Source organism: Meles meles, chromosome 9 (assembly GCF_922984935.1).
Source record: "Meles meles chromosome 9, mMelMel3.1 paternal haplotype, whole genome shotgun sequence".
Classification (NCBI taxonomy): domain Eukaryota; kingdom Metazoa; phylum Chordata; class Mammalia; order Carnivora; family Mustelidae; genus Meles; species Meles meles.
This window is the reverse complement of record NC_060074.1, coordinates 18,043,864-18,068,255: the sequence shown is the minus strand read 5'-3', so window position 1 is coordinate 18,068,255 and position 24,392 is coordinate 18,043,864. Positions and strand designations below refer to the sequence as shown.

Sequence of the window (24,392 nt, the reverse complement as noted above, 5' to 3'; positions counted from 1 at the left end):
AATAGTGTGGTACTAAATATAAACATATAGACCAATGCACTAAAGAGCCTAGAAATAGATCCTCATGCTATGATCAAACGGTTCTGGACAAGGGTGCCAAGACCATTCAATGGGAAAAAGACAGTCTTTCCAGCAAATGGTAAAGTCTTTTCCAGCATATGTAAAAAATGAAGTTAGACCCTTAAATTACTCCATATGCAAAAATTAAGTAAAAATGAACCAAAGGCCTAACTGTAAGAGCTGAAACTGTAAAACTCTTAGAAGAAAATATGGGGGAAAACTTAATGACATTGGATTTTGCAATGAGTTCTTGGATACAACATGGAAAGCAGAGGCAACAACAACAACAAAATAATTTGAACTTCACCAAAATTAAAAACTTTTGTGCACTCAAGTACTAATGTACTTGATAATTCAGTAGAAAGCTCAACTCATGGAGTAAGAGAAAATATATCTGATAAGAAATTGATATCCAGGATGTATAAAGAACTCCTGTAACGCATCAACAAGAAAACAATCCAGTTATGAAATGGGCAAAGGATTAAGCAGATATTTCTTCAAAGAAGATAGACAAAGAGCCAATAAGCAAATGAAAAAGGGCTCAACATCATTAATCATCAGAAAAATGCAAATAAAAACCACTATGAGATACCTCTTTACAACCACTAGGATTAAAATGGTTGATGTCAAAAAGAACACAAACAGGAAGCAAGTGTTGACAAAGATGTAAAAAGAACTGGAATCTCCTGCATTGCTGGTAGGACTATTAAACAATGCAGCTGTTGGGGCGCCTGGGTGGCTCAGTGGGTTAAAGCCTCTGCCTTCGGATCAGGTCATGATCCCAGGGTCCTGGGATCAAGCCCCACATTGGGCTCTCTGCTTAGCGCAGAGCCTGCCTCTCTGCCTACTTGTGATCTGCCTGTCAAATAAATAAATAAAATCTAAAATGCAGCTGCTGTGCAACATGTGGTGATTCCTCAAGAAATTAAAAACAGAATTACTGTAACCTCCAGCAATTCCACTTCTGGGTGTCAACCCAAAGAACTGAAAGCAGAGACTCAAAAAGGTATTTATACATCCATGTTCATAGCAGCATCATTCACAACAGCCAAAAGATTGAACATTCCAAGCATCCATCAACAGACGATGGGATAAACAAAATTTGGTAAAGACATACAAAGGAATATTATCCAGCCTTAAAACAGAAGGAAATTTCGATATATTTACACAACATGGATGAACCTTGAAGACATTATGTTAAGTGAAATAAGCCGGTCACAAAAGGATAAATATTGTGTGATTTTCCTTCTCTAAGGTACCTGGGATCGTCAAATTCACAGAGAGGAAAAGTAGAATGGTAGTTGCCAGGGCCTAGGGAAAGAAGGGGGTGGGGAATTAGTGTTTAATGGGGACAGGGTTACAGCTGAAGAAGCTGAAAACATTCTGGAGATGGATGGTGGTGTTGGTGCGCAATCATGTGAATTTGCTTAATGCCACAGAAATATACACCCAAAATGGTTAAAATCGTTCATTGTTTTTAGCCATAATTTATAAGAGAAAGGGAGTCAGTATGTGAACTCTTTTTGGTTAAAGGCAGTTAAGATGCAGGGCCCCTGGGTGGTTCAGACATTAAGTGTCTGCCTTGGGCTCAGGTCATGATCCCAGGGTCCTGGAATCGAGCCCCACATACACGTGCCTCCCTGATCAGTGGGGAAGCCTGCTTCTCCTTCTCCCACTTACCCTGCTGTGTTCCCTCTCTCCCTGTGTCTCTCTGTGTCAAAAAAATAAATAAAAATCTTCAAAAAAAAGAAAAGGCAGCTAAGATGCCAAGCCCACAACTTTATTTCCTGGTTATAGCATGTTCGGGAATATCAATCAAAAAAAGAAAAAAAGAAAAGAAAAGAAAAATATAAGAACCAGAACTGCATTTCTGATATTTTCACCCAGTTAAATGCTTCTGGTTCGGAGGTCTATATACTTCCATTTGACATGGTTTTATAATTACTACATTTCATTCCAAAGCCAAGAAAACTATCAATTGCGGATGAAAGTACTTCTCGGGTTCTGTTTCTTGTGGAGACTTGGGAGTGAGGAGAAGAAGGAGAAGGATGTGGATGTTTATCTAATTGGGACATTCCTTAGGGAAATTATCATACAAATTCATGCTATTTATAGTATTTGGAGCCACACCATCCCCACCTTAGTAATTAGCTCCACAAGGAAAACAGTTCACCTTACAACAAAATGCCTGATTGTAAGCCTGCTCCAGCGAGCCCTGATTGTTAGCAGACCTTTAGGGAAGACTCCTCTATCCCCTAGAGTACAAACGCCATGCTGACATAATACTGCTTCAACCTGGCTTAAAGGAGTAGCCCTAAGGCACCGCCCCACATCTTTGGGTATTTACTCCTGCCTAAGTATGCCACTCTCATTGGAGATGACTCAGTCACGGTCACCTGCAGCCATGATACCAGGGACACCCAGAGTGTCACCCTTCCCCACAAATGTCCTTACAATGACTTCTAAGCCCACCTTCTTTTGAATAAAACAATCTTTATTCATAAAAGAGCAGTTCGTAGCTTGGGTTCCCTAGACCTGTACTTAGTAATAAATGGGTATCATGTACTGAGTAAATGATATACTCCCTATATGCCAGGTGCTATACCAACCGCTTTGCATGGGCATCCCATTTGAGTCAGGCACAACCTCTGGGGTGAACACTATCACTATGTCCATGTTACTGATAAGTTTTGATGATATTAGCAGACGTGACCCTTGACTCCCCAACCATTCTTCCCTCACTACATTGCAAATGAGTTAGTAAAGAAAGTCACTATCTGACATTCTAAACAGGCTAGCACAAATCATATTTATCCCACAAAAAAATGCCTACACTGGATCATTAAAGTGCCAATTTTCCTGCTTTGCACTGAAATAACATCATGGCTGTGTAGGAACACTGGTTATCCCATGCTGACAAAAAGTTTAAATTGGATGTTAGTTAAAAAACAAAACAAAACAAAACAGACGGTAAATGAATCAGTTCTTATTAAATTCAACTTGTTTCAAAGACCTATTTCTTCAGGCTGAAGACTCCTGTGCTGGAGAATATTTTTCCAAAAAAAATAAAAGCTTTTCTAAAATGGTCAAATGTCTAACTTATAATTTGGAAGCACCGAAACACCCTTGGTTCAGTTAACAAGAAGGAAGGAAATCTGAGAGAGGAAAAAAAGAAAGTCAAGGAAGTATAACAAGAAAAGGTAAGCAGGTAAGCAAAATACTGTAAAAATGTCAGGATTTTAAACAAGATTATTTATCTGGAGTTCTCATTTGGGGGGAACAAAAAAAAAAGACAAAAAAAAACCCCACAACTGGTTACAGAAGAAGGCCAGGGTATGTGTGATTGTGTATTATGGTGTAATTAGTTCACAGATCCTTTTTATAGAGAGGAAAGTTGTCTAAAAGGGACAGAAACTTCCCTGTTCAACCCACAAACACTGTGTAATAAAAGAATAAGAGACTGGAAGTTCAGGCCATTCTGGTCATGCCAACAATTCCCAAGACCCAGAGCAACTGACCTGACTTCTTTGGACTTGGTTTTCTCATCTAGAACACAGAAATAATAATCACTAATAATATAACCTGTTCTGTTGCTGTGAGGACTGTGTGAGATAATAGATATGAAAATGACTTTATAAAACTGTTTAGATTCGCTCCAAAGGTAATATATTATCTTTGCTATTACCAGTGTATTGCAGAATAAGTTGCAAGTTGATTTAGTGCATTCTACTTAGCTGAAACAGTAAAGAGCAAGAAGACACATGGAAGATGAGGGACTCCCCTAAGTGTTGACTGATTTATATTATTAATGGAGCCCATCTGCAAGACTCAAAAATCAATGTATTCGTGGCCCTGGAATATTTTTTATGAAACGCCTCTAGGTGCACTTAGATTTCACTTCTAATATTAATCTTTAGCCCCACTGAGGGCAAAAGGAAGTGATGCAAGAGCATGTGATTAGCCTGTTCTCACTACCTCCCTAGGGTTAAAAATGGCTGGGTTGAGTCCCTCAAGTGGACACACCATGTAGATAAGAAAGAAGTGAACGTCCTCAACTATATAAGAATAGATCAAATTAAAGAGCAGTCGAGGGTGTCTGGGTCGCTCAATTGGTCAGGCATCGCTGACCACTGGTTTCAGCTCAGGACGTGATCACAGGATTGTGAGATTGAGCCCCGTGAGGGGCTCCGTGCTGGGGGTGGAGCCTGCTTGATTAAGCTTGATTCTCTCTCTCCCTGTCTCTGCCCCTCGCCTCCCACTGTGTGCATGTGCTCTCTCTCCCCCCATCCAAAATAAATAAATAAAATTTTTAAAAGAACAATATAGTCATTAGTTATAGGGGTGTTATTTATACTTCTGTTCATTGGTTTCTTTGAACTTAACTCTCTATAATTAGTGTCTATCAGTAGAGGATACTTATTTGAATTTCCATCCTTTTCATTCTTAAATAGAGAACATTTTGTGTTGTTAGATCTTATTAACAAACAAATATCTTTCAAAACAGAATCAAAAGTAGACCTTCAATTCATTAATTTGTAATGTTCCAGATGGGGAAACTAGCCTCTGTCTACTCTATAGCCTATATTTAAAACAAAAATAAAAACAAAACAAAAACAAGAAAACCTTATTCGGAGCATCAAGCCAGGTTTGGCTCCGTCCAGAATGGGTGTCCCATGTTGGAGAATGCACCTTTCATGTTACTCTATAAAAAGCAAAAACTGTATCCTAATTGGCTATGAATGAACATGATTGTTCTTAACTTTTCATTATTCTGACTAAAACATAGCAACTGGATCTATCCTCTTTATAATAGAATCCCTAGCATTAGCTTTGATTAAAATTGTACCGAATTTATATAAATTCTAAACACAAAGCCTCTTTTGTAAAACTACAAAATTCAGATGCTGAGTGGATTTTGAATGAATGAATTATGTGAATGAATGAGTCTTTCATAAGGTTAAAGGGCACCCCCGTCATTTGTCAATTGAATACTTTGTGTGAATACAGCCTTATGACTACGTACATTTTGGAGAGGAATAAAAAATTTTTATTCAGAAAAACTTATACTCTAGGAACAATTCATTACTCAGATCTTAAAGATAGAGAAGACAGGGTCTTCTAAAGCAGGAACTTAACAGCATTTGAACCTACAACAAAAGCCTGAGAACACATTAGGGACAGATTCAGCTGTGGCCACTGATCACAAGGATTTTTCCCAACTAGCCCTGGAGTTCGGACAGATACAAGTGGAACCATCCAGACAAAACTACCTCCTGCCATGGGCTGACCTTTGCATAAACAGACCTGGAAAAATGCCAAAGGACGGCAGAACAGCAAACGTGTATACAGTAAACAGAAGGGAAGCTCTTCTCTAGACAGCTTCACGTTCTCTCCTTCACTGAGCAAGTAAAATCCACCAAGTTAAAACCATGCTTGTTGCGTGTCAGTAAAGGGAGTCACAGGGTGAAGTCAGTGTTCCGAGATTCATCTGTCAGCAGTGGGACTGACAGACTGACAGAGAGAGACAAAAGGTAATGACAAGAACACAATACAGAGAGAGGAGGAGGAATGTATTCGAGGGAGAAGCGTCAAGACTTAATAAGTGACTATTTATAGACAGAAGACGAAGGAGAGAAAAGAGTCAAAGATGACTCCCCAGGTTCATGTCAGATGGCTAGAAAAACAAACGTTCCACGGAGGAAAATGGGGGAGGCAAGTGGACAGCTCTCTTCCTGCCTGACTGGACTCCCAGACTGGGGGATGCCACCACACCGGGGCAACTGCGTTGGGCACTTACATGGTCCTGGATTCTTTTTTGACTGGCTCCCGAGAGAAGGACCGAGGCCCAATCTGTTAAAGAAACCTGAGAACAAGTGAAGGCAGGAATAGAATAACTACGGAATAGTTCCATAGTTAGCAGGAATGAGTCAAGCCCTGAGCAGAAAGATCAGGAAGACTTCTGAGAAACACGCACTGAAGAAAGACTTGGGACGTGCACCTCAGCTCAGACTGCTAAAGAGCCAGTGGCCATCCCATCAGTCCGGGGTGAAGTGACCAAATACGGTCCAGACTTCGCAGAACAGAAGAGTCCAAGAAACACCTCCTGGGGCCAGGCAAGGAGCAGAACGAGGAAGGCTGAGTGTGCGGTGAAGGAGGGGCAGGGGAACGAAGTCAACAGTGGAGGAGTGACGGCAGGTGGGTCCCTCCCACCCTAGACAATGGGCCCAGTCTTCCGACTTGTCAAGGGACTCATCACACTCACCGGCTTCGAACACATACATTATTTCATCCTCAAGCACTTGTCAGTGCCTGACGTCTTTGTGTCATTGTCGCTGGCGTTGCTCTTGATGCGTTTAAGGTCTGTCTCATCCCACAAGGTAAGAGAAGGTAAGTTCCCTGAGGAGCCACAGAAGTGACCCTTAATCAACATCGGAAAAATAATGCACTCACCTCCTGACTTCTCGGGGCTTCACCATCTGGTATTCAATATCTAATATCAGAATATCTAACCCCCTTAGCTCTTCACACTCTTCACAGTCTTGCACACTTACCACCACCACTCCCATGGACCAATATATTCTCTCTCCTGCGTGGGCTTTGCAAAGGATGAGACCTGGGTTTGAATCCTGGCTCTGTCTGCCCCTGACCAGCTGTTCGTCCTTTTTGAAGACACCAATCAAATAAATCTCAACTGCCGTATCTATAAACATGTCCATTACTGGGCTTCTGGAGGACTTAGTTTATTTATTTATTTATTTATTTCTGAGAAAGAGTGTAAGGGGGGACGGGAGGGGCAGGGCAGAGGCAGAGAGAGACTTCAAGGAGGCTCCAAACTCAGTGCAAAGCCTAATGTGGGGCTTGACCTCCTCACAACTCTGAGATCACGACCGGAGCCAAAATCAAGAGTCGTCGCTTAACTGACTGAGCCACACAGGCGCCCCTACTTTTTTTTTTTTTGGTTTTTTTTTTTAATTGACTACAGATGTAACACTACTGCCCAATTCTTTTATATTTCCCATCCTTGGCTTTCCTGACCACACTGAACTCCTTTCTCAGCAGGCTGGAGGCTTTGGCTGCTCACTCTGTAAGTCTCCTTCCCCTCCTTCACCCACCACCCTCTCTCCACCTCCCGAAAACGTACCTCCTAACTGCTCCTTAGGGCCAGCTCAATTGTTTCTTCCTCCACAACATTTTCTTTGACTTTGCTGGGTGCCCACGTATTTTTGTTCTTGCAACTACCAACTGCACTGACATGAACCACACACCACCAATTGCATTGTTTCTGAAGCCCATTCAATTATGAGCAAAGGTAGGGACTCAGTAATACTCTTTGCCACTTTTCCCAGAGTCTGGCACAGTGCCTGATTCAAAAGGCATTCAATAAACATTTAGGGAACCAAGGAGAACGAATGTACCACAGACGTAAATCTGATTTATCTGAAACTACATAGGTGGACACACCTCTTGTTCCACCATTGAGAATTAACCCATGGCAATAAAAAAAAAAAACCAAACAAAAAAAACCCACAAAACTGTCACATGGTCAGCTCCTGATTATCCACTATTAATCCATGATTAATAGTGGGTGATAGTGAAAGGAATGATCGAAGAACTGTTGATACAGATATTTTCACTATTTTAGGTAATGTAAACATACAGTGCAATTTATGCAGCACTAAAAACTCAAGATCAAAATCATCTCTCCTACTGATCTGTCGCTGTGCCAGAAATTCTCAACAGAAACTTGAGGCTCTTTTGAATTGTCAATTTGATTATAACACAGAATTTCACAGGAAGCACTGTGCTCTTTCTATCATATGAGTGCTCAATCATCAATTCATTCAACAGCTATTTACTGACAGCCTACTATATACCAGGCATTACAAGCAAAACCATTACAAGCCTGAATTCTATACACTACCATTTTGTAATGACTGCTTCAGAACACCTGGAAAGCCTGGAAAGCAAGTTGAGGCCAATGTAAACTGGAAAGCAAGTTGAGGCCAATGTAAAAGTTTGTATTAGCGTGTAACCCATAGTCACCACTCTATCAGTTCTGAGAAAGGACCCTGTAACTCTTCCAGCTGCCCTACACCAAGAACAAAGGAGCAGCTGGATGGTCAGGAAATGTGAAACCAGTCTTGTTCTGACGTTGAGTAGCGTGCAATAATCATCATCGTGATCTAAATTCATTTAAACCTCTCTCTTCTCTCCCTTCAGTCTGAGGTGGTAGAGAGTAGATTTGATGAAGAAAACAACTTTTGTTTTTTCTGAATTGCTGCCAGGCATTTACAGTGTGATAACCCTGCTTGCATCCCGAGCCTGGACATTAGGTAAGGACTTGAGTGTAGGATTTCCAATTGGAGATGAAGTTGGGATTGTGGGCAAATTTTGCCACTCCCCCCCCCCCCAAAAAAAACAATGCCACTGAGCTGCAAATGGCTGACTAATTCCCTCTCCCAGACCACTCAGCCTCTCCAGGAAGGAAGCACTCCTTGCTAGTGGTCTGTGCTGTTGCTTTGTGCTGCTGTGTATTGCTCCTGCCAGGTATTGCCTCGAATCCCCGACCTAAGCTGTTGATGCAGTCAAAGGTCAGACGCCCCCTGCACAGACCAACAAGCAGGACTCAGTCTGAGGTGGGCGAGTTGCCCAATAGTCTCTAAACAAGACCTTCAGGGCATCGGGTCTGGAGGTGATTGGCTATAATTATACGTGGAAAGTTCCAGGATTGAGCCAAGGTGAGATAACTAAGGATGATAGGGCTCTGACCCTCTCCCTCAGGCAGGAACCAGGGGCTCCAGCTATCAAGTCTTAGGACCCAAGGAGAGATTCCCTAGGTCAGTGCCCGAAGGGAAGGCCAGCTCCTGGGCCCACTGCATCAAGTGATCAGGACCAGGTGCTGAGCTTGGGAAACCAGCCCTATCCTGTGACAGCTCTACCAGGGGGATCACGGCACCCTGGTGGGTAAACACCGCTGAGGCAAACTTATTCTACGTTGCTGCATTCCTTGCTGCCGTCACAGATTGTCCCTTAACTCGATGGGATACCAGAAGTCCCACCCCTGCCATGGTATGGCAAAACAATTTTTTTTAAAGATTTTATTTATTTATTTGACAGAGAGAAACAGTGAGAGAGAGAACACAAGCAGGGTAAGCAGAAGAGGAAGAAGTGGGCTCCCTGCTGAGCAAGGAGCCTGACATGGGGCTCGATCCCAGGACCCTGGGATTATGACCTGAGCTGAAGGCAGATGCTTAATGACTGAGCCACCCAGGTGCCCCACAAAACAAATTCTTAATAAAAGCAGGGCCCCCAAGCACATGGTACCAGCTCTTGCTAACTTCCCAGAGGAGGTCCAAAAACTACCAGATACTAGTAAGATCCCAGTTAGCACGGCTTAGGCTTTACTTAGCACAGTGGCATACCTACATGCCTAATTACTAGTGCTACGTTCTTGGCGCGTGGGGGCATTCCCAAATACACTGGCTAATATTACCCTAGTGGAGGAGAACCCCAACCCCACAGACGTTGATTGGGACACCCTAGAAAAGGAGGCAGCAACTATGAGCCTGGGAAGAGACAACCTCTGTCCCAGCATCATAACAAAACATCTAATGACAACCAGCATGAACGAAAAACAAAGACACCTAAGCGTACCATGATACAAATGCAACATTTTCTAGAAAAATATGTCCAAAGGAAAGGGAAGAAGGGCACTGATTGGCTTCAAGCTTTTGCTTGCAGAAGCTCAGACGCACAAGAGAGATGCACAAGAGGGCCCCCAGAGTTGCCACCACAACAAGGGCACTCCCAAATACATCGAGCCATAGAAGAGAGGATGAACCTGGGGAAGAGACCACCCCACACCTCCAGAGCCCACAGGGATAAGGAGAATGACACTCTGCCTCTCCTGACTTCGATGTTTATGGCTTGGCACTCGTCCCATCAGTCTGTCGCATTATTACTGAGTGAGTCTGGGCTCACTGTGAGTGGACAGCGCCAGATAAAGTGCACCTCCTCTTACGTAAAATTGAGATGGTTTAATGAGTATATCATTTTGCTGAACATCATACTCCACAGAGCCCCTGACCATTTCCAACCCAGAGGAGATCCCTTGGAGCCAGGATCTAAGTTCTTCTTAAAGGGCACTCCCCTTCATTATAAGGCCACGCTGTTACAACTCATAAAAATGTTAGACACAGGACAGCAGGCGTCAGACTTCATCAGTGTTGTAGCTAGACGGGAAAATGAGTGTTCCTGAAGCCCAAATCTTGTTTGCTGGGAAAGGCAAATGGAACCCACTGCCCCCTCAGCCAGGAACCCAGTGAAGGTGCCCTTTGGGAATTTGGAAGTTTCTAGGCCCCTCTTCAGTCCCTACTGACGAGTGATGCCTTGACCCAGCTCCCTCCCTCTCAAGGTCACCAAGAGGCCTCACTGTATTGGCAACTCTGGAGATCTGGTGTCCCTAATGACTTAATCTCTGGACAGCCCAAATACAAGTTAGAAGCCTTTGCTTGGGCACTGAGGGCACCTCAAGGGACTGCCAGCTGCTCCCCACAAATTCCACCAAGGATAGATGCCATCACATCTCAGAACATTCCAGCCCCTGTAGTAGGATCTGGAATCCCATATCCTTTTCTCTGAAACTGGCTGCCAAGGCCCCTGCCCTAGGCAGTTCTCTGAACTTATTCCTCCTCTGATAACATCTGTAATTATCCATTGTGACACACATAATAGGCAACATTTTACTATTCTCACTGACACTGAAGCCCAAATTACAGTGCTACCTAAGAACCCCTCCAAACATAAGCCAGGGGCATCCTTCAAACTACAAGGCATAACAGAAGAGTAGAAGGCATTCAATTTCCATTGGATGTCACTATTGGAACAATCTTTACGAAAAATCTTTTAGCGCTAAAGGCTTCTTTGGCCCTACCCTATCCCATTACAGGTATGGTTGCCTTGACATGTCGTTGTGCCATCTGGAACAATCCCAAATTCCTGAACTTTCTTGTGGGAGCTGTACACTGGGAGCCCATATGACTGCCAGCTCCCGATTAAGATGGTAAATAGTCCCCAAATATCACTTGTGACAAGGGACTGGGAGACTGTAGTCTATAATGCAAAATTTACTAAAGGAAAAGTCATTAAACACACCATTTCTCCTTTCAATTCTCCCATTTGGCCAATATTAAATCCCACTACCAATGAGTAGCACCCCACAGCTGACTACTGAAATTTAAGTGCTCAGGTACTCCCTATTGCAGAAGCTCAGGATCCAATCCCCAACATTTTCCAGTTAAGCAAGGACATGCAGAGGGCTCCAGGAGACTACCTTGGCCTTGATGGATCTAGCTAATAGGTTCTATTCAGTATCAGTCACCAAGGAATCCCAACGGCAGTTCACCTTCATGTTCGAAGGCATCCAATATAACTTCACCTGGCTGCCTATGGGCTCTCTTAACAGTCTACTATTGCCCATAGTCTTTGCCAGCAAGACCTGAATACCCTTACAATGGTCTGCTTGCACTGTGTGGTGCTGGACTGATGACCTTCTAATGCAGGGCCCCTCAGAGGATGGGGTGTGAGAGGCCCCAACAGGGCTGGTGATCCACCCACAACATAGGGTGGACTATCGCCCCACATAAGATTAAAGAGCCAGCCACAACTGTGTAATTTCTTAGTATTAATTGGTCCTCTAAAGCCTGGAAAATTCCACTCGTGGTTAATCATCAGTTGGTAACTATTCAGCCCCCCCACCAAACTATAGCAAGCTCAACATGTCTTATCATATTTTGGAAACAACACATACCATACTTACCCATCATTTTTAAACCCATTTATGCAACCACATGCAAATCCTCCACATTTTGGGGGGAGGAGCTTAACAGCCTTACAGCTGACATAAAGATCAAGTCCATCAGTTGACCTCCAGATCCCCATGGTTCCTCTTTCTGGGTTGAGGCACTGGCCACCATGCATTATGCATCTCGGATTCTACCCATGGACTAAACATGGCTCCTCCTAGCTGCCTTATAGGCTTCTGCACTATACAGCTGCCCTTCATAGCTGTTCACTGCCCCCTTAGAACATCAATTCTGTTCACTTATTGCCTCTGTTAGAAACAGAGGCCTTCGTGGTAATGGAGCCCATTCTCCTGTGTACCCAACTTACCATTATGCTATGGACAAGGGATGCCTCCCAACGATGGCTCACACAGCTACAAATGCCTCTTTGCTAAAATGGGAATGGTACCTTCAGGAACAGGCTAAACCCGATGTGATGTGTCTTTCCAAATTACAGGAGGATATGGCTTTCCTACTCCTCAGTCCCCTGCCCACTGACCTTGAACAACTGTTGGACAATGTCTTCATTGCCTAAGTCTCTGGTAGCCCCTGGAAAAGCTGATGGAATGAGAAGGAGAGTCTGTGTATTTTCCCAATGGTGGCACCATCACCGCACCCAGTGGAGCCCACTGGAGAGCAGCAGGGTACCATCCTGCCAGTAGCACCATTTTTATCAAAGATGGCCAGTTGGGTTAGCGCAGCTCACTGAGCTTGTAGCAATACAAATGGTTGTGCAGAGCACCACTGCCCATGACAAGCCTCTTGTCCATATTTTTACTGACTCATGGGAAGTTGCTAACAGAATAAAGTATTGATCAAGCCAATGGCGGCAGAACAATTTTCTCATTCAACACCATGCCCTTTGGGCTGCCCCAATTCGAAGAGACATTGGCCAGGCACTAGTTATAGTTAAGGTTACCTGCCTTTCAGCACATTCAAAGGCTACGTACGATTCCAGGGACTACCTTTACCTGAAAGTGGAAGCCCTGGTGCAAATCCAGGTCACCACCAGTTGGGGCTCTCTGCCACCAGTTCTCGACCAAAACCTCCGTTGCTCCTCCCACCACCACCACCATCTCCACCAAACCACAGCCCTCCTCTGGCCCTCCGCACACATGCATCGATCAATTCTTGGCTCCACCATTCTGACCTTTTTCAGTCACCACTTCCCTGCTCCTTATTCCCTGGCCAAATGGTCCCATATTCTCTTTAGCTCGTGGGGGACTGCTGCCCCAGTGACCTGGACCTACCACAGGGCATTCTGCTTGTTTTGAGCAAATTATGCTCCCAAACCAAACACTGCACACTGTCCTGTCATGCCTCAGAGGTCTATGCCCTTGTAGTCTCTGACAGATGGATGTCACTGGGGCCATTTCCTCTATCAGTGGGCACTCTCCACTTTACAACTGCATGTGTGGATCCCTTTACTGGCCTATTGCTTCCTATACCACCAGGAACAGCTCTATGGAGCAGATAATCTCTTTCTTTTCTAAATACATCCTGTCCCATTCAGCCCTGCAGACATCATTGACTCAGATCAAGGATCTCATTTGACTTCTCGTGTATCAGAGCACTGGGCTAGCACTGGGTTCTCCTACAGGGCATGCAGTGGTACTTTCATCTCTCAAGTTGCTCCTTAAGTTACAAGGCAGTAATCAGACTCCTAAATGGGCTTTCTGGCTGCCAGGGGCATTTACCACTTTAGACTCTAGGCCACATGGCCACCATGATCCTCACACCAAGTGGACTCATTGGGCCATGCTGCCTGTGATTGTGATCAAGGGGGAATCTGATGCTTTCATCGTACAGGACAATATTATCTACATTTTTCCACAACTGATTTTGAGTCTCTTTACAGATTTAAAATGTTGATCATCTCGCCTTCTGGTACTCATTGATGACCTAATCAGGGACAAGTGGTCAGCTATGACACCCCAGTCATAGTCCTGGACCATTAGAAAAAACACAGACCCACCATACTGCTCCTGGAGCACACTTCCAAGCTTGATATGCAAATTCCTCCTGAAAGTCCAGTGTATAGTGGCTTTATTGGATGGCTCATTTCTCCTAACCATACCTCCCCAAAGGAGGCAGAAATAATTGCACTGGGACCCACTGAAGGGATGGTGTGGAGCTCTAAAAGGGCAAGAGGCACTCAGGCTGGTTGACACCAGCAACATCAGAAGATGACAGCATGGCGATACAGTTACACCACTCGGCCCTACCCCACTTTGAAGGAGGCTACCCCTGAACTGTTGACCCACAATAAATCTTCACTATGGGGCAGTCAATGGACAGGTGCACAATGATAAAATACAGATGCTCACTGCTGCTGGCCTTACTCTGTGCCTTGTGTGCCATCTGGATCATGGGGCTTCTCCTCCACCCAGAGAAGCAACACTAGAAAGTTGCTGGACCATACAGCACTCGCCCCCACTTGCACCCTAGTGTGGGCGGGGGGGGGGGGGGGTGGACAGTAAGACTTGGAAGCCAGCCCTTAGAGGGGCTGTACTCAAAAGCTTCTAGGTATGGATTCTAGCTTAAAGCCCACCAGCCTTGCTTACATATGCACCGGCATCCTGACCTCTGGGCGCTGATCATGATATGGCCCTAATTTCAAACCTAATTGGCTGATTGGCTTATGTAGTTCAGACACTTCTCTAGTAATATAGAGCCAAACGTTAAGTTGTCAGGAGCATATGACTAAATTTTCTTTAAACCAAGCTACATAGGTGCCTCCAACCCTTACTATTTTTTTAAAGGTTTGTTTGTTTATTGAGTGAGAAAGCACCCATGAGCAGGAGGGGTAGAGGGAGAAGGAGAGAGAGAGAAAAGCAGACTCCACGCTGAGTGCAGAGCCCAATGCAGGGCTTGATCTCACACCCCAAGATCACAACCTGAGCCAAAACCCAAAAGTCAGATGCTTAACTGACTGAACCACCCAGGTGCCCCTCCTGCCCTTACTATCTATGGATGGAGACCTCCTTGGAGAACAGTACTGCCTAATTATTTATGAGGTGCACCCCAGGGACCCCCAAAATTTGCTGAGAACTTGTGATACCAGTAAATGCTCCTGACGGTTCAAGCAGAACTTAATCTGGGCACCCCAAATGTATGCAACCTTACTAGATCCCTTGACCCTTCAGTTCCCCTCCTGGGTAACCACCTGAGAGGGGCACCCATCTCCAGATGGCTCCCTCCACCTGTGACAATGCCCAAATCTACAACCTCATCCCAAACACTGCAACATTCCACTATAGCAGAGATGAAACCCGGAAGACGCAGCAGCTGCTGAGGGCAAGCACTCCCCAGGACTTGGTTGCTGAACCAGATACCTGTTTATATGAATTCCCTGCCACTGACCTCTTTGAGTGACATTTCACACTTAACTGTGTGCTTACCCCGAATCCCTTGCTTATCGCTATGCTTGCTGCTCAGGTATGAGGCGATGCTGTGGCTGCCAAGTTGTTCTCCACTGCGCCTTTGAGCTTGGGAAGGCCAAGGTACGTGGACATCTCACACCCTTCTGGAGGCCTCTTTAAACCTTTCATTCAGATGCTTGCCTTCACCACCCATTAGATTGGCCCACACTATGCATCCTCCTGGGAGTCTGTGAATTTAATTTCCATTGAGAGGACCCCTTCCTGGCTGCAGATCCTGCCCCTGCCACCGCAGACCCCTCTACACCCTCTGGAAGATGTACACTTAGAAGTTACCTCTCTACGGCTCCCACTCACAGCTCCCATTCAAGCCCTCCAACAGTCGTAATACTGTTGTACAATGGGCAGAAGGCAAAGCTCACTTTAAAGGGCTGCTGTAACTGCTGGGCATGTCACTGGACTCCACAAAGGCTATTTCCCATTAGCGGTCTATGCAGCTGATTTATTGACTCTGCCCCCATTTGGCCAACAGAAGCCACTTTACCAGTTCCTGTAGCCTGTCCCGCAGCTCTGTGCAGTTCTCAGCTTCTCCCACGCGGGACACTTTGCAAGGTAGCATGTGGCACCTGGCAGGAGCCCTCACATGTCCTTTTCCAATCCTCCCTATCTCCCCAAGTACCAATGCCACGTGGATGAATACGAACCAGACTGTGTCCCCAGGAACACAATATCCATGGTCTTGGGCTTCAAGGCCCAGCCATTCGGGGAAACCTCAACTTTTCCAGGCATCCTGATCAAGCAGTTGATGTCCACTGTAGGTTTAGGGCCCTGAGGCATCTCACACGGACGTGGTTCTCCATATATGTACTTCTCTTTCCCTCCACTCCCAACGCATTTGCATGCCCGCCGGCCCCTGGGAAATCCCATCTGTCTTTAGTCTCCCTGGGACTACCCGTTCAAACCACTGGATGGAAACCTCACTCTCTTTCTGCCTCCCTGACATCAAAAGTGTACAGCATTCATCCACATTCTGTCAGGCACAGGCGTGGTACTAACCCTCACAAGGACTGAGAGCTAGGCGTTGCTGCATGCGACACCCAAAAGCGAATGATTGAGGTAAACACCAGCCTGTCAGCCACGCTGGCAGAACACACTGGGCTGCTACACCAAAGCCTAATCTTAATGCAATGACAACGTGGTTCTTGAGCAGAGATGGTTTTGGGTAACCGCTTAGTTTCAGATTACTTATGGGCCAAGGAAGGTATATGCACTGTAAAGGGGACTGCCTGCTGCACGTATATTGATAATTCTGGACAAATTCAGAGAAACATATGAAAGACAGCCCAACACATGTTTCATAACCTCACCCAAGTCTGCAACTGAACAACTACCTTAACCTTAGGACCCAAGGGCTTTATTTTCTTGGCCAGATCTCAACAAAAGAAGGGAATGGTTAATGGACAGGATTTCAAACCTTCATTTGTCCACTGATATCACTGACTGGCATTTTTGCTCTGCTCAGATGTTTTATGTGCTGGGTGACCAAAACTCTGACAGTGGTTTTTACTATCCACCATCCTGACAGTGTCTAGAATTTTCCCTAAAGTTCAATATCCTAACGATTAACACCGGGTCAATTGGGATGAGAAAAATAACTTTTTTGTTGTTGTTTCTGAGTTGCTGCTTAAGTGCTTTTCAGCATGATAAGCGAACTCACACCCAGAGTCTGGACATTTAGATAAGACCTTGAGTTTAGGATTCCCATGCTAAGTTCCTGCTTTGCTTTTCCCGGAGCACCTTTAAAAATAACCACTGAGGGGGTGCCTGGCTGGCTCAGTCAGTGGAGCAGATGACTCTTGATCTTGGGGTTGTGAGTTCAAGCCTCACTTTGGGTGTAGAGATTACTTAAAAATAAAAATAATAAAATAAATTAAATAAATAAATAATTAGGTACAAATTAAAATCTTTAGGGGCACCTCAGTGGCTCAGCCGGTTGGGTGTCCAACTCTTGCTTTTGGCTCAGGTCATGATCTCAGGGTCCTGAGATGGAGCCACATGCTTGATCTGGGAGTCTGCTTGAGTTTCTCTTTCCCTCTCCCTTTGTCCCCCCAACTCATTCACTTTCTCCTTCTAAAATAAATAAATATCTTGGGGCGCCTGGGTGGCTCAGTGGGTTAAAGCCTCTGCCTTCGGCTCGGGTCGTGATCCCAGAGTCCTGGGATGGAGCCCCACATTGGGCTCTCTGCTCAGCGGGGATCCTGCTTCCCTTCCTCTTTCTGCCTGCCCCTCTGCCTACTTGTGATCTCTGTCTGTCAAATAAATAAATAAAATCTTTTAAAATAAAATAAATAAACATCTTCAAAATAGCCACTTAGGAGGTAAGCCCTGGAAAAGTTAAAAACCTCAGCCGCAACCACCTCATAAGTAGTAGATGCTTACTACTCTGCTCTATGTCTCCTGTTCCTCCATGACCCGGGGTGGAGGGCCGCTCAGGTACTAAAGGATCCCTATTCAGGTGGTTTGTGCCCCCTCATTCTGCATGTCATAATCTGCATATTCTTAATTCCATTAAGAATTAAGACTCTTAAGAATAAAGAATTAAGTCTTAACTAATTAAGAATTAATTAATCCCCCCCCCCACCCACACAGTAGGGAAGGTCTGTGCGCAAGGCAACTAAAGTCAAAGGAGATGACTTCTGTCTTTCCTAGACCCCGTGCTGTGCATACGGTACCTCTTCCATCCCTTCCCTACAGGAAGAGAAAAGAATCCTAAGGGAGTAGGATGCAAAGCAAGTAATTTTTAACTAAAGAAAAGTTTCAGGAAAAGGTTTGAGGGGGAGAGAATATACCATCCTAAAATACGCTTCTTTGGCACAAGGATTATTTTAGGCTGATTATTTCTAAGAAACAGCAGACACAGGAGAAGTTTTGAAAATGGGAGTAGAAGTCCTTCTGTAAGAGTCATTTACATTTTATAAGAAATCTCCCTTTGTAAGGGTCTCTCTCTCTCTCTATTTCTCTCTCTCTCTCTGTATCAAGAAGACAATGATGATAAATCTCTAGGAACTCTCATCAGTGGAGAAGGCAAAGACTTACCTTGCCATTGCTTATTGTGCTTCTCCTGACAGCCTCCCACAGCTGGGTCCCCACCTCTCACCCCAACATCTTCTTTTATCTTTAGCTGGAGATGTTATCTAAACTAGTGATGGGGGCCTTTCTGGAGAGAGACTCAGTTTTCCTGGGTCTCTCCCAAGTACACAGAGGAGATACACATGTTAGAAACTTCTGTTTGTTTTCCTCCTGTTAATCTTTTATTGCAGGGTGCAGGTTCAGCCAAGAATTTAGAAGGGTCGAAGGAAAATTATTTTTCCTCCACTACAAGCTCATTATCTTCCTTAGAAACAGACCTCATAGGATTTTCTCTGAATGAAAGAATGAATGAGTGAATGAATAAATGAATAAATCTAAATCATTTCTCCCTCTTTTTAAATGTATGGCCCATTGCATTAACACATTGCATTCGTGGTTCAAAAATGCTTACATTCAGTAATCATAAATTTCCATTTCTGCTTATAAAAATCTCTACACATAAAAGAGACAAGTCTTGGTAACAAAACAAAACTGAATTTTTCCATTTCATATCCTGATACATCTACAAGGTGGTAAAAAAAAAAAAATTACAACAATTCATCAGTAAACAAAACTGTTTACAAAGAAACTTGAATTGCGGTAAGCACCAAAACTCAAGGAACATAACCATCTAGATCTGAGGTGACCACATTCCCCATCTGCAATGGAGCATCTTGGTTTATGCCTATTATCCTAGCATGATTATTCAGCATGCTCACTGTCACTCTCCAAAATGGCAGTGTGGACAGTAAGTTATGCATCACCCTGCCTAGAGATAAAAAGGATCCTGACAATCTCTGACAAAGAGAACTTTCAGGTTTTCAGAAACACTGGTATTCCATAGGTGCTCTGCACAGTCTGCTTTTAAACTCACAAATTTTGAAAGAGTTAATAACATTTTCACTTTCACAGTTGTAAAGTAATAAGGACTGATCAACACTGAATATTTATGAAATAAATACAAAGTCCTGCCTTGCAATCTATATCTGAGAACTTTTCCCTTCACCTCTACCCCCAATCTAAGGATCCATGAGAATGGCACAGTGATTCAGCATTTCTAAGGCATTCATTAAAATGTGCTTGAGTGCAATGAAATCAGGAGAGGAAAAAAGGTATCTAATACACAGATATTAAAATCAAAACTTCTTTTATAAAACCAAAAATGATGAAATTCTATAGATTCTCTCTTACTGAAACATTTGTAAAACAGCTAAACTGACAATTATCTCTCATCACTATTATTAGGCAAGTCATCCTAAGATACAGTAGAAAGCATATGGCTTACTTTTTGTCAACTAGTTCAAGAGAGGATTAAAAACAACAAAAAAAGGAAATCACAGAACACAAAGGGAAATTTCAGGGCATCCACGATACAAGATATTGTTTATACCTGTGTGAAAGCACCTTTTAGAATCTTGCTTATCTCATTTTTGTGTCACCTGAAGGACAGACCATGTCTTGTTCATCCTTGTACTCCTTATCTCTTATCTCTGAATCTTTAGCTTACTCCTTTGCACAAATGTGCAACAATTGTTTGTTCAGTTAAACTCATAAGAAAAGGAGAAAAATGCTCTCATATATAATTTCCATGTAAACATTTTTTTCTGAGATAAAAGAACACCCCCACCCCCCATGTAGGGTGGAAATGGAGAAGAATCATTTCAACTGCAAATATGTGTTTCACAGTGAGAAATTTATATGAGTGGCAGGAGAAAGTTTAACAAAACTTATTATCATAAAAATTAAGTGTAGAATAGTCAAACCATGTTCCACCCAACAAAATCACGTAACTTTCCATCAGTAGACAGGCATCAGCCATTGCCTCCAAATTTGAGTTATAAAAATATTCCACTGAGATTTTTTTTTTTTTAAGTCTCAGCTCAGGAGGGCTTGAGCATTCTTTGAAATGGGCTTTAAGGAAGTTTTTGGTTTGGTTTGGTTTGGTTTGGGTTTTTATTCCTCCAACACCCTATGCAAAGGCACTGGGGTTTGAGAACCTGCCATTCAACTACAGAAAAGCTCCTTTATTAGGAAAGCCATAAAATGAGTCCCAATGCATTTATCAAGAGGGTCTTCGATTCTTCCTCCTTAAAGTCACCATCCACTCCTCCTATCAACAAGACAAATGGGCAGGCAGGATCCAGGAGTCAACCCATGAAGTTACATAGGAGCTGATGTCATAGATGGGTAACAGACACTTCATAATACTGTGAAACAAAATTAACTGCTCCAGTAATAGTCAATATGAAGGAAGCATTTTCTCAGAAACCTGACTTGTAGAAAATAATAAAAGTGAAGTACTCAGGCTTCTTGAACTTCATATTAGCTGTTTTACAATCTTGGGAAACACACCCAAGAGCCTTAAATTTCTAATTTCCCATTTGCAAAATGGGAGTAAATACCATTACAACTTATCTATATTTCAGAAGACTAACAAAAACAGTGATATAACCACAGATATTTTTCTTAAATTCTAGATCTTAGACAGTACTTTTCGCCATTGGACAGGTTTAGCCCAGAGTAAATTCTTGACATACAGACTCTATTCTCTGCTCCTGATGAAGAACCGAGGCACTGATGATTGACCTATTGTGTAAATCTGTCCAAAATACCACTAACTCAAATAAAGAACAGTAAGCAAGACAAAAAGATCCTTCAAACTCTTTGAACATGAAGCCTCTTCATCTTCCATTGAATGCCTTTTTAAAAATCAGTGCCACTTTCTGAACCATCTTCAAAGTAAAGCAACCACTTGCAATGAATGCATATAAAGTCCTGAAAGATTATGCTGGCCCAAACTGGTCTCCACATTATTTACACAGTTTGCCATCATCTTTTAAAATGTCAAATTGTTTGCCTACTGAAAACACATCAGGAAAAAAAAAAAAAGGCATTATTTCCTATTGATCGGTTAAAGAAATTTAAAATTAAATTTAAACACTCAATTTCTAAGTGAAGAACTGATGGGGAATCCACAAACAGCCTGCTACAGCAATCTCGTGTGTGCGACCTGAAAGCGGTTTTCAATATGGGAAGGAGAACACTGCACCCTTATATAAAGCCTCACAGATGTAAGTCAGGACCGTGAACATGCTCACTCAACGCCTGTTCAGTGCCCAATGCACCTGAAAGACACCTGGACCACATTCCAGCTAGGACTTTAAAAAGCCATGAGAAAACATAAGTTCCACAGGAGAGTCAGAGAGAAAAAAACAAACAGCAATCCTGTCACAGGAGATCCCAGGTTTGCTTCCTCCAGTTTCTTACCTATCGTAATATTAATTGATTTACCAATAAAATGCTGCAGTAAAATCTGTGACCTCAGATTCTGGCAGAAAATCAAATCAAAGGAAAACTCTTCATGGCAGCTCCTTTTGCATACCCAGACCCATGCCTACCTGGTTATGTTTTTGCTGGTGTCTTGTCTTTGTGTCCAGAACATGATAAGGACTTTCTGAGTCTTGGTTGATGTAATAGATGAGTCTTGAAGGCAGTGTGATTTCTTTCTGCATTGCATTGCTGTCACTGATATTACTGCTGTTATGCTGTTGCAATGTGTTGTCTTTATCTGCCAGGACTCCCCAGTTTTTTTCTGCAGTTTCATTCCAATGCGGAGCTGGGGGGAGGGGGGAGAGGGGGTGCACAAAGATACACAAATACACACATATATCCCATAAGTACATAAGTACTACGATGTGTTTTTCCATTAATTGCAAAAACAAAGTTCTCTGTGTATAAGCAGGTAAGAAGTAGAGAATCAGCAAAGCAAGTTATTGCAACAGTGAAATGGCCTGGATACGTTAACAGCCAATGAGGCTTAGACAGTAATGTACTATTTCTTTTTATTTGTGTTTTATATGTACATTTCTAACCAGTCTTATACTTCTAAATATGGGGGATGGGGGTGGTGGGCGGCATGGACTTGAAGGAAGACATTAAATGAACATGCTCAGAGGGTCTGACCCTCCTCTCCACCCCTTCTCTGAGTCTACAGGAGCGCAATGGGACTCTGACTAGGAGTATCCCATCCGAGAGCTAAGAACGCTCGCCCCTGAGATAACTTGAGTGCTGAGTTCATGGATACGGGTTGTTAATTGATGTATTAAACAAAACAGGCAATTCCTTCTGCTTTAAACTTTGAGAGGGGCAAAAATCTTTTGCCATAGAGGGAAGTAGATCCTGGCAGCTTTCCAATTCCTTTTATTTTTCTGCCAAGGCCAGCTCTCTGCTTCCAGTGATTTCCAATCATCAATGTATTGACTATCATATTATCTTAACTGTTCATTATAATGACAAGCATTTTGAGAATTACAAACCATAGGTTTATACCTCCGAAGTTTCCCTCCCCCACCTCAATTCCCACAGCAGTGAATAAACCCAGTAGGCGATCTGAGGAAACAACACATTACCCCTAATTATCATTACGTCCTCCCGCATTCGCATTCAGGCTCTCCACCCAAGAAGCAACTTGCTCCCTCGCTGCATTTACCGGCCACTGGTTTCCCCTCTGCCAAGTTGCAGAGATCGCTGAGGGACCCCGCATCCACTAAATACCTTCCAGTGGAACCGGCAGTAATTGCAATGGGGTTTTAGTGAATGCAATAGAAATGGACTTCAAAAAGTGAACTGGAATGAACCGGGGCTTGGGAAAGAGGGGTGGAGAGGCAGGCAGGGTGGCTGGGAAAGGCCGAGCCCGGGACGTGTCCGGAGCGCACGGACCCGCGTGCCCTTCGCTTTCCTCTGCAGGGCCCCGCGGGCAAGGCAATGCAAAGGGCACCGGGGCCATACCCACCGCTGGGTGCAGCAGCCCCCCAGGCGCGGGGCCGGGACGAGGTGGCGAGAGGAGGCAGCAGAAGAAGGATGAGGAGCAGGCGGCAGGGCGGCGCGCGGGCCAGGGCGCGGATAGGCGCCGGGCCGGCGGGGCCGTCGGAGGGGCCGCGGGAGGCTCGGGAAAGGCTGTATCCCGCCCGGGGCGGCCGCAGGGAGCTGCTGCCGGGCGGCTTCATGGCTCATAGCTCCCGGGCGCCGCTCGGTGTGGCCGGCGAGAGCGCCGGGCTAGGCTGCGGGGAGGCTGCGGGCGGAGCCGATCACGCCGACTCGGCGCGCATGGTGCGGCCGCGGGCAGGGGGTCGGGGCTCGGGGCTCGGAACTAGAGGCTAGGCGGCGCCCCCTCCCCCGCTCGCCTCTCAGCCCCTCCCGGGCGGCCGCTGAAGAGTCCGGGGGTCCTAGTCGCTCCGCCAACTTGGAGCCTCCCCAGATGCTCCTCCCTCCCTGCGGCGGGCGCGGCCGCTCCAGCGACTGCGGGGGCTGCTGCTGGGGCTGAGGGCGCTGAGACGGCGCGTGAGAGCGAGCGGCGCGGGGGCGCGCGGAGCGGGCGTGCGCTCCGCCCTCGAGAGCGCGCCCGAGCGCGCCTTCGGGTCCTGATGCTGATGCTGATACTGATGCTGTTGCTATTGCCAGGCACAGGCCGCACTGCGCATGCTTTATCGTGGAGGGAAGGGGGGGGCGAGGGGGAGCGAAGGAGGGAAGCAGCAGAGTGATGCAGCATCCCAGGCAGCATCAGAGGTGACGGTGGCATCTTCAGAGGTGGGGGCAGGAGAGGAGGAAGGCTGGCAATCAGAGATTAGCCAGAGGGGAAGAAAGAAGAATGAGAGGGTTTCCTGGCCAGAGACAAAGATGCTCTGGAGGAAACAATCAGCCAGAGAAATCTACCTACTTCTTCTACCACCGCAAATCTTACATACTCCACTCCCCTTCTACTCCAACCCCCTCCTCCGGGAGAAAGTAAGGCCAAGCATTTCCTTCTTAATCCTTTATGTCCTTTCTTCGAATAAATATAAAGGATTGCGTCCAGGGAGGTTAAAATAGCGCTGTTTCTCACTCAGCTCCCTCCTAGCGGGTGAAGCGAGGGCTTTGAGGCACGTTTGCTGGCTGCAGGCTGGCGGGGGCTGGAGAGCGCGCTGAGCCGGGCTGCTTCGCA

At 44.8% G+C, this 24,392-nt stretch overlaps 1 protein-coding gene across 2 annotated transcripts in view; it reads right to left on the bottom strand.

The window, feature by feature from the left end:
• Window positions 1–23,732, bottom strand: part of ADAM23 (ADAM metallopeptidase domain 23) — a 179,040-nt gene extending 155,308 nt beyond the window's left edge. Inside the window, exons 1-2 of one of the 2 annotated variants that reach the window (XM_046019346.1) lie at window positions 23,205–23,732; window positions 21,811–22,028 (exon numbers count right to left, since the gene is read on the bottom strand). In XM_046019346.1, coding sequence (XP_045875302.1) covers window positions 21,811–22,028; window positions 23,205–23,418 — 432 coding nt within the window. In that variant the 5' untranslated portion in view covers window positions 23,419–23,732. The remainder of the gene's footprint in view (window positions 1–21,810; window positions 22,029–23,204) is intronic. The other variant, XM_046019347.1, reaches the window with a different exon arrangement.
• Between the last annotated feature and the right edge of the window lie 660 nt (window positions 23,733–24,392).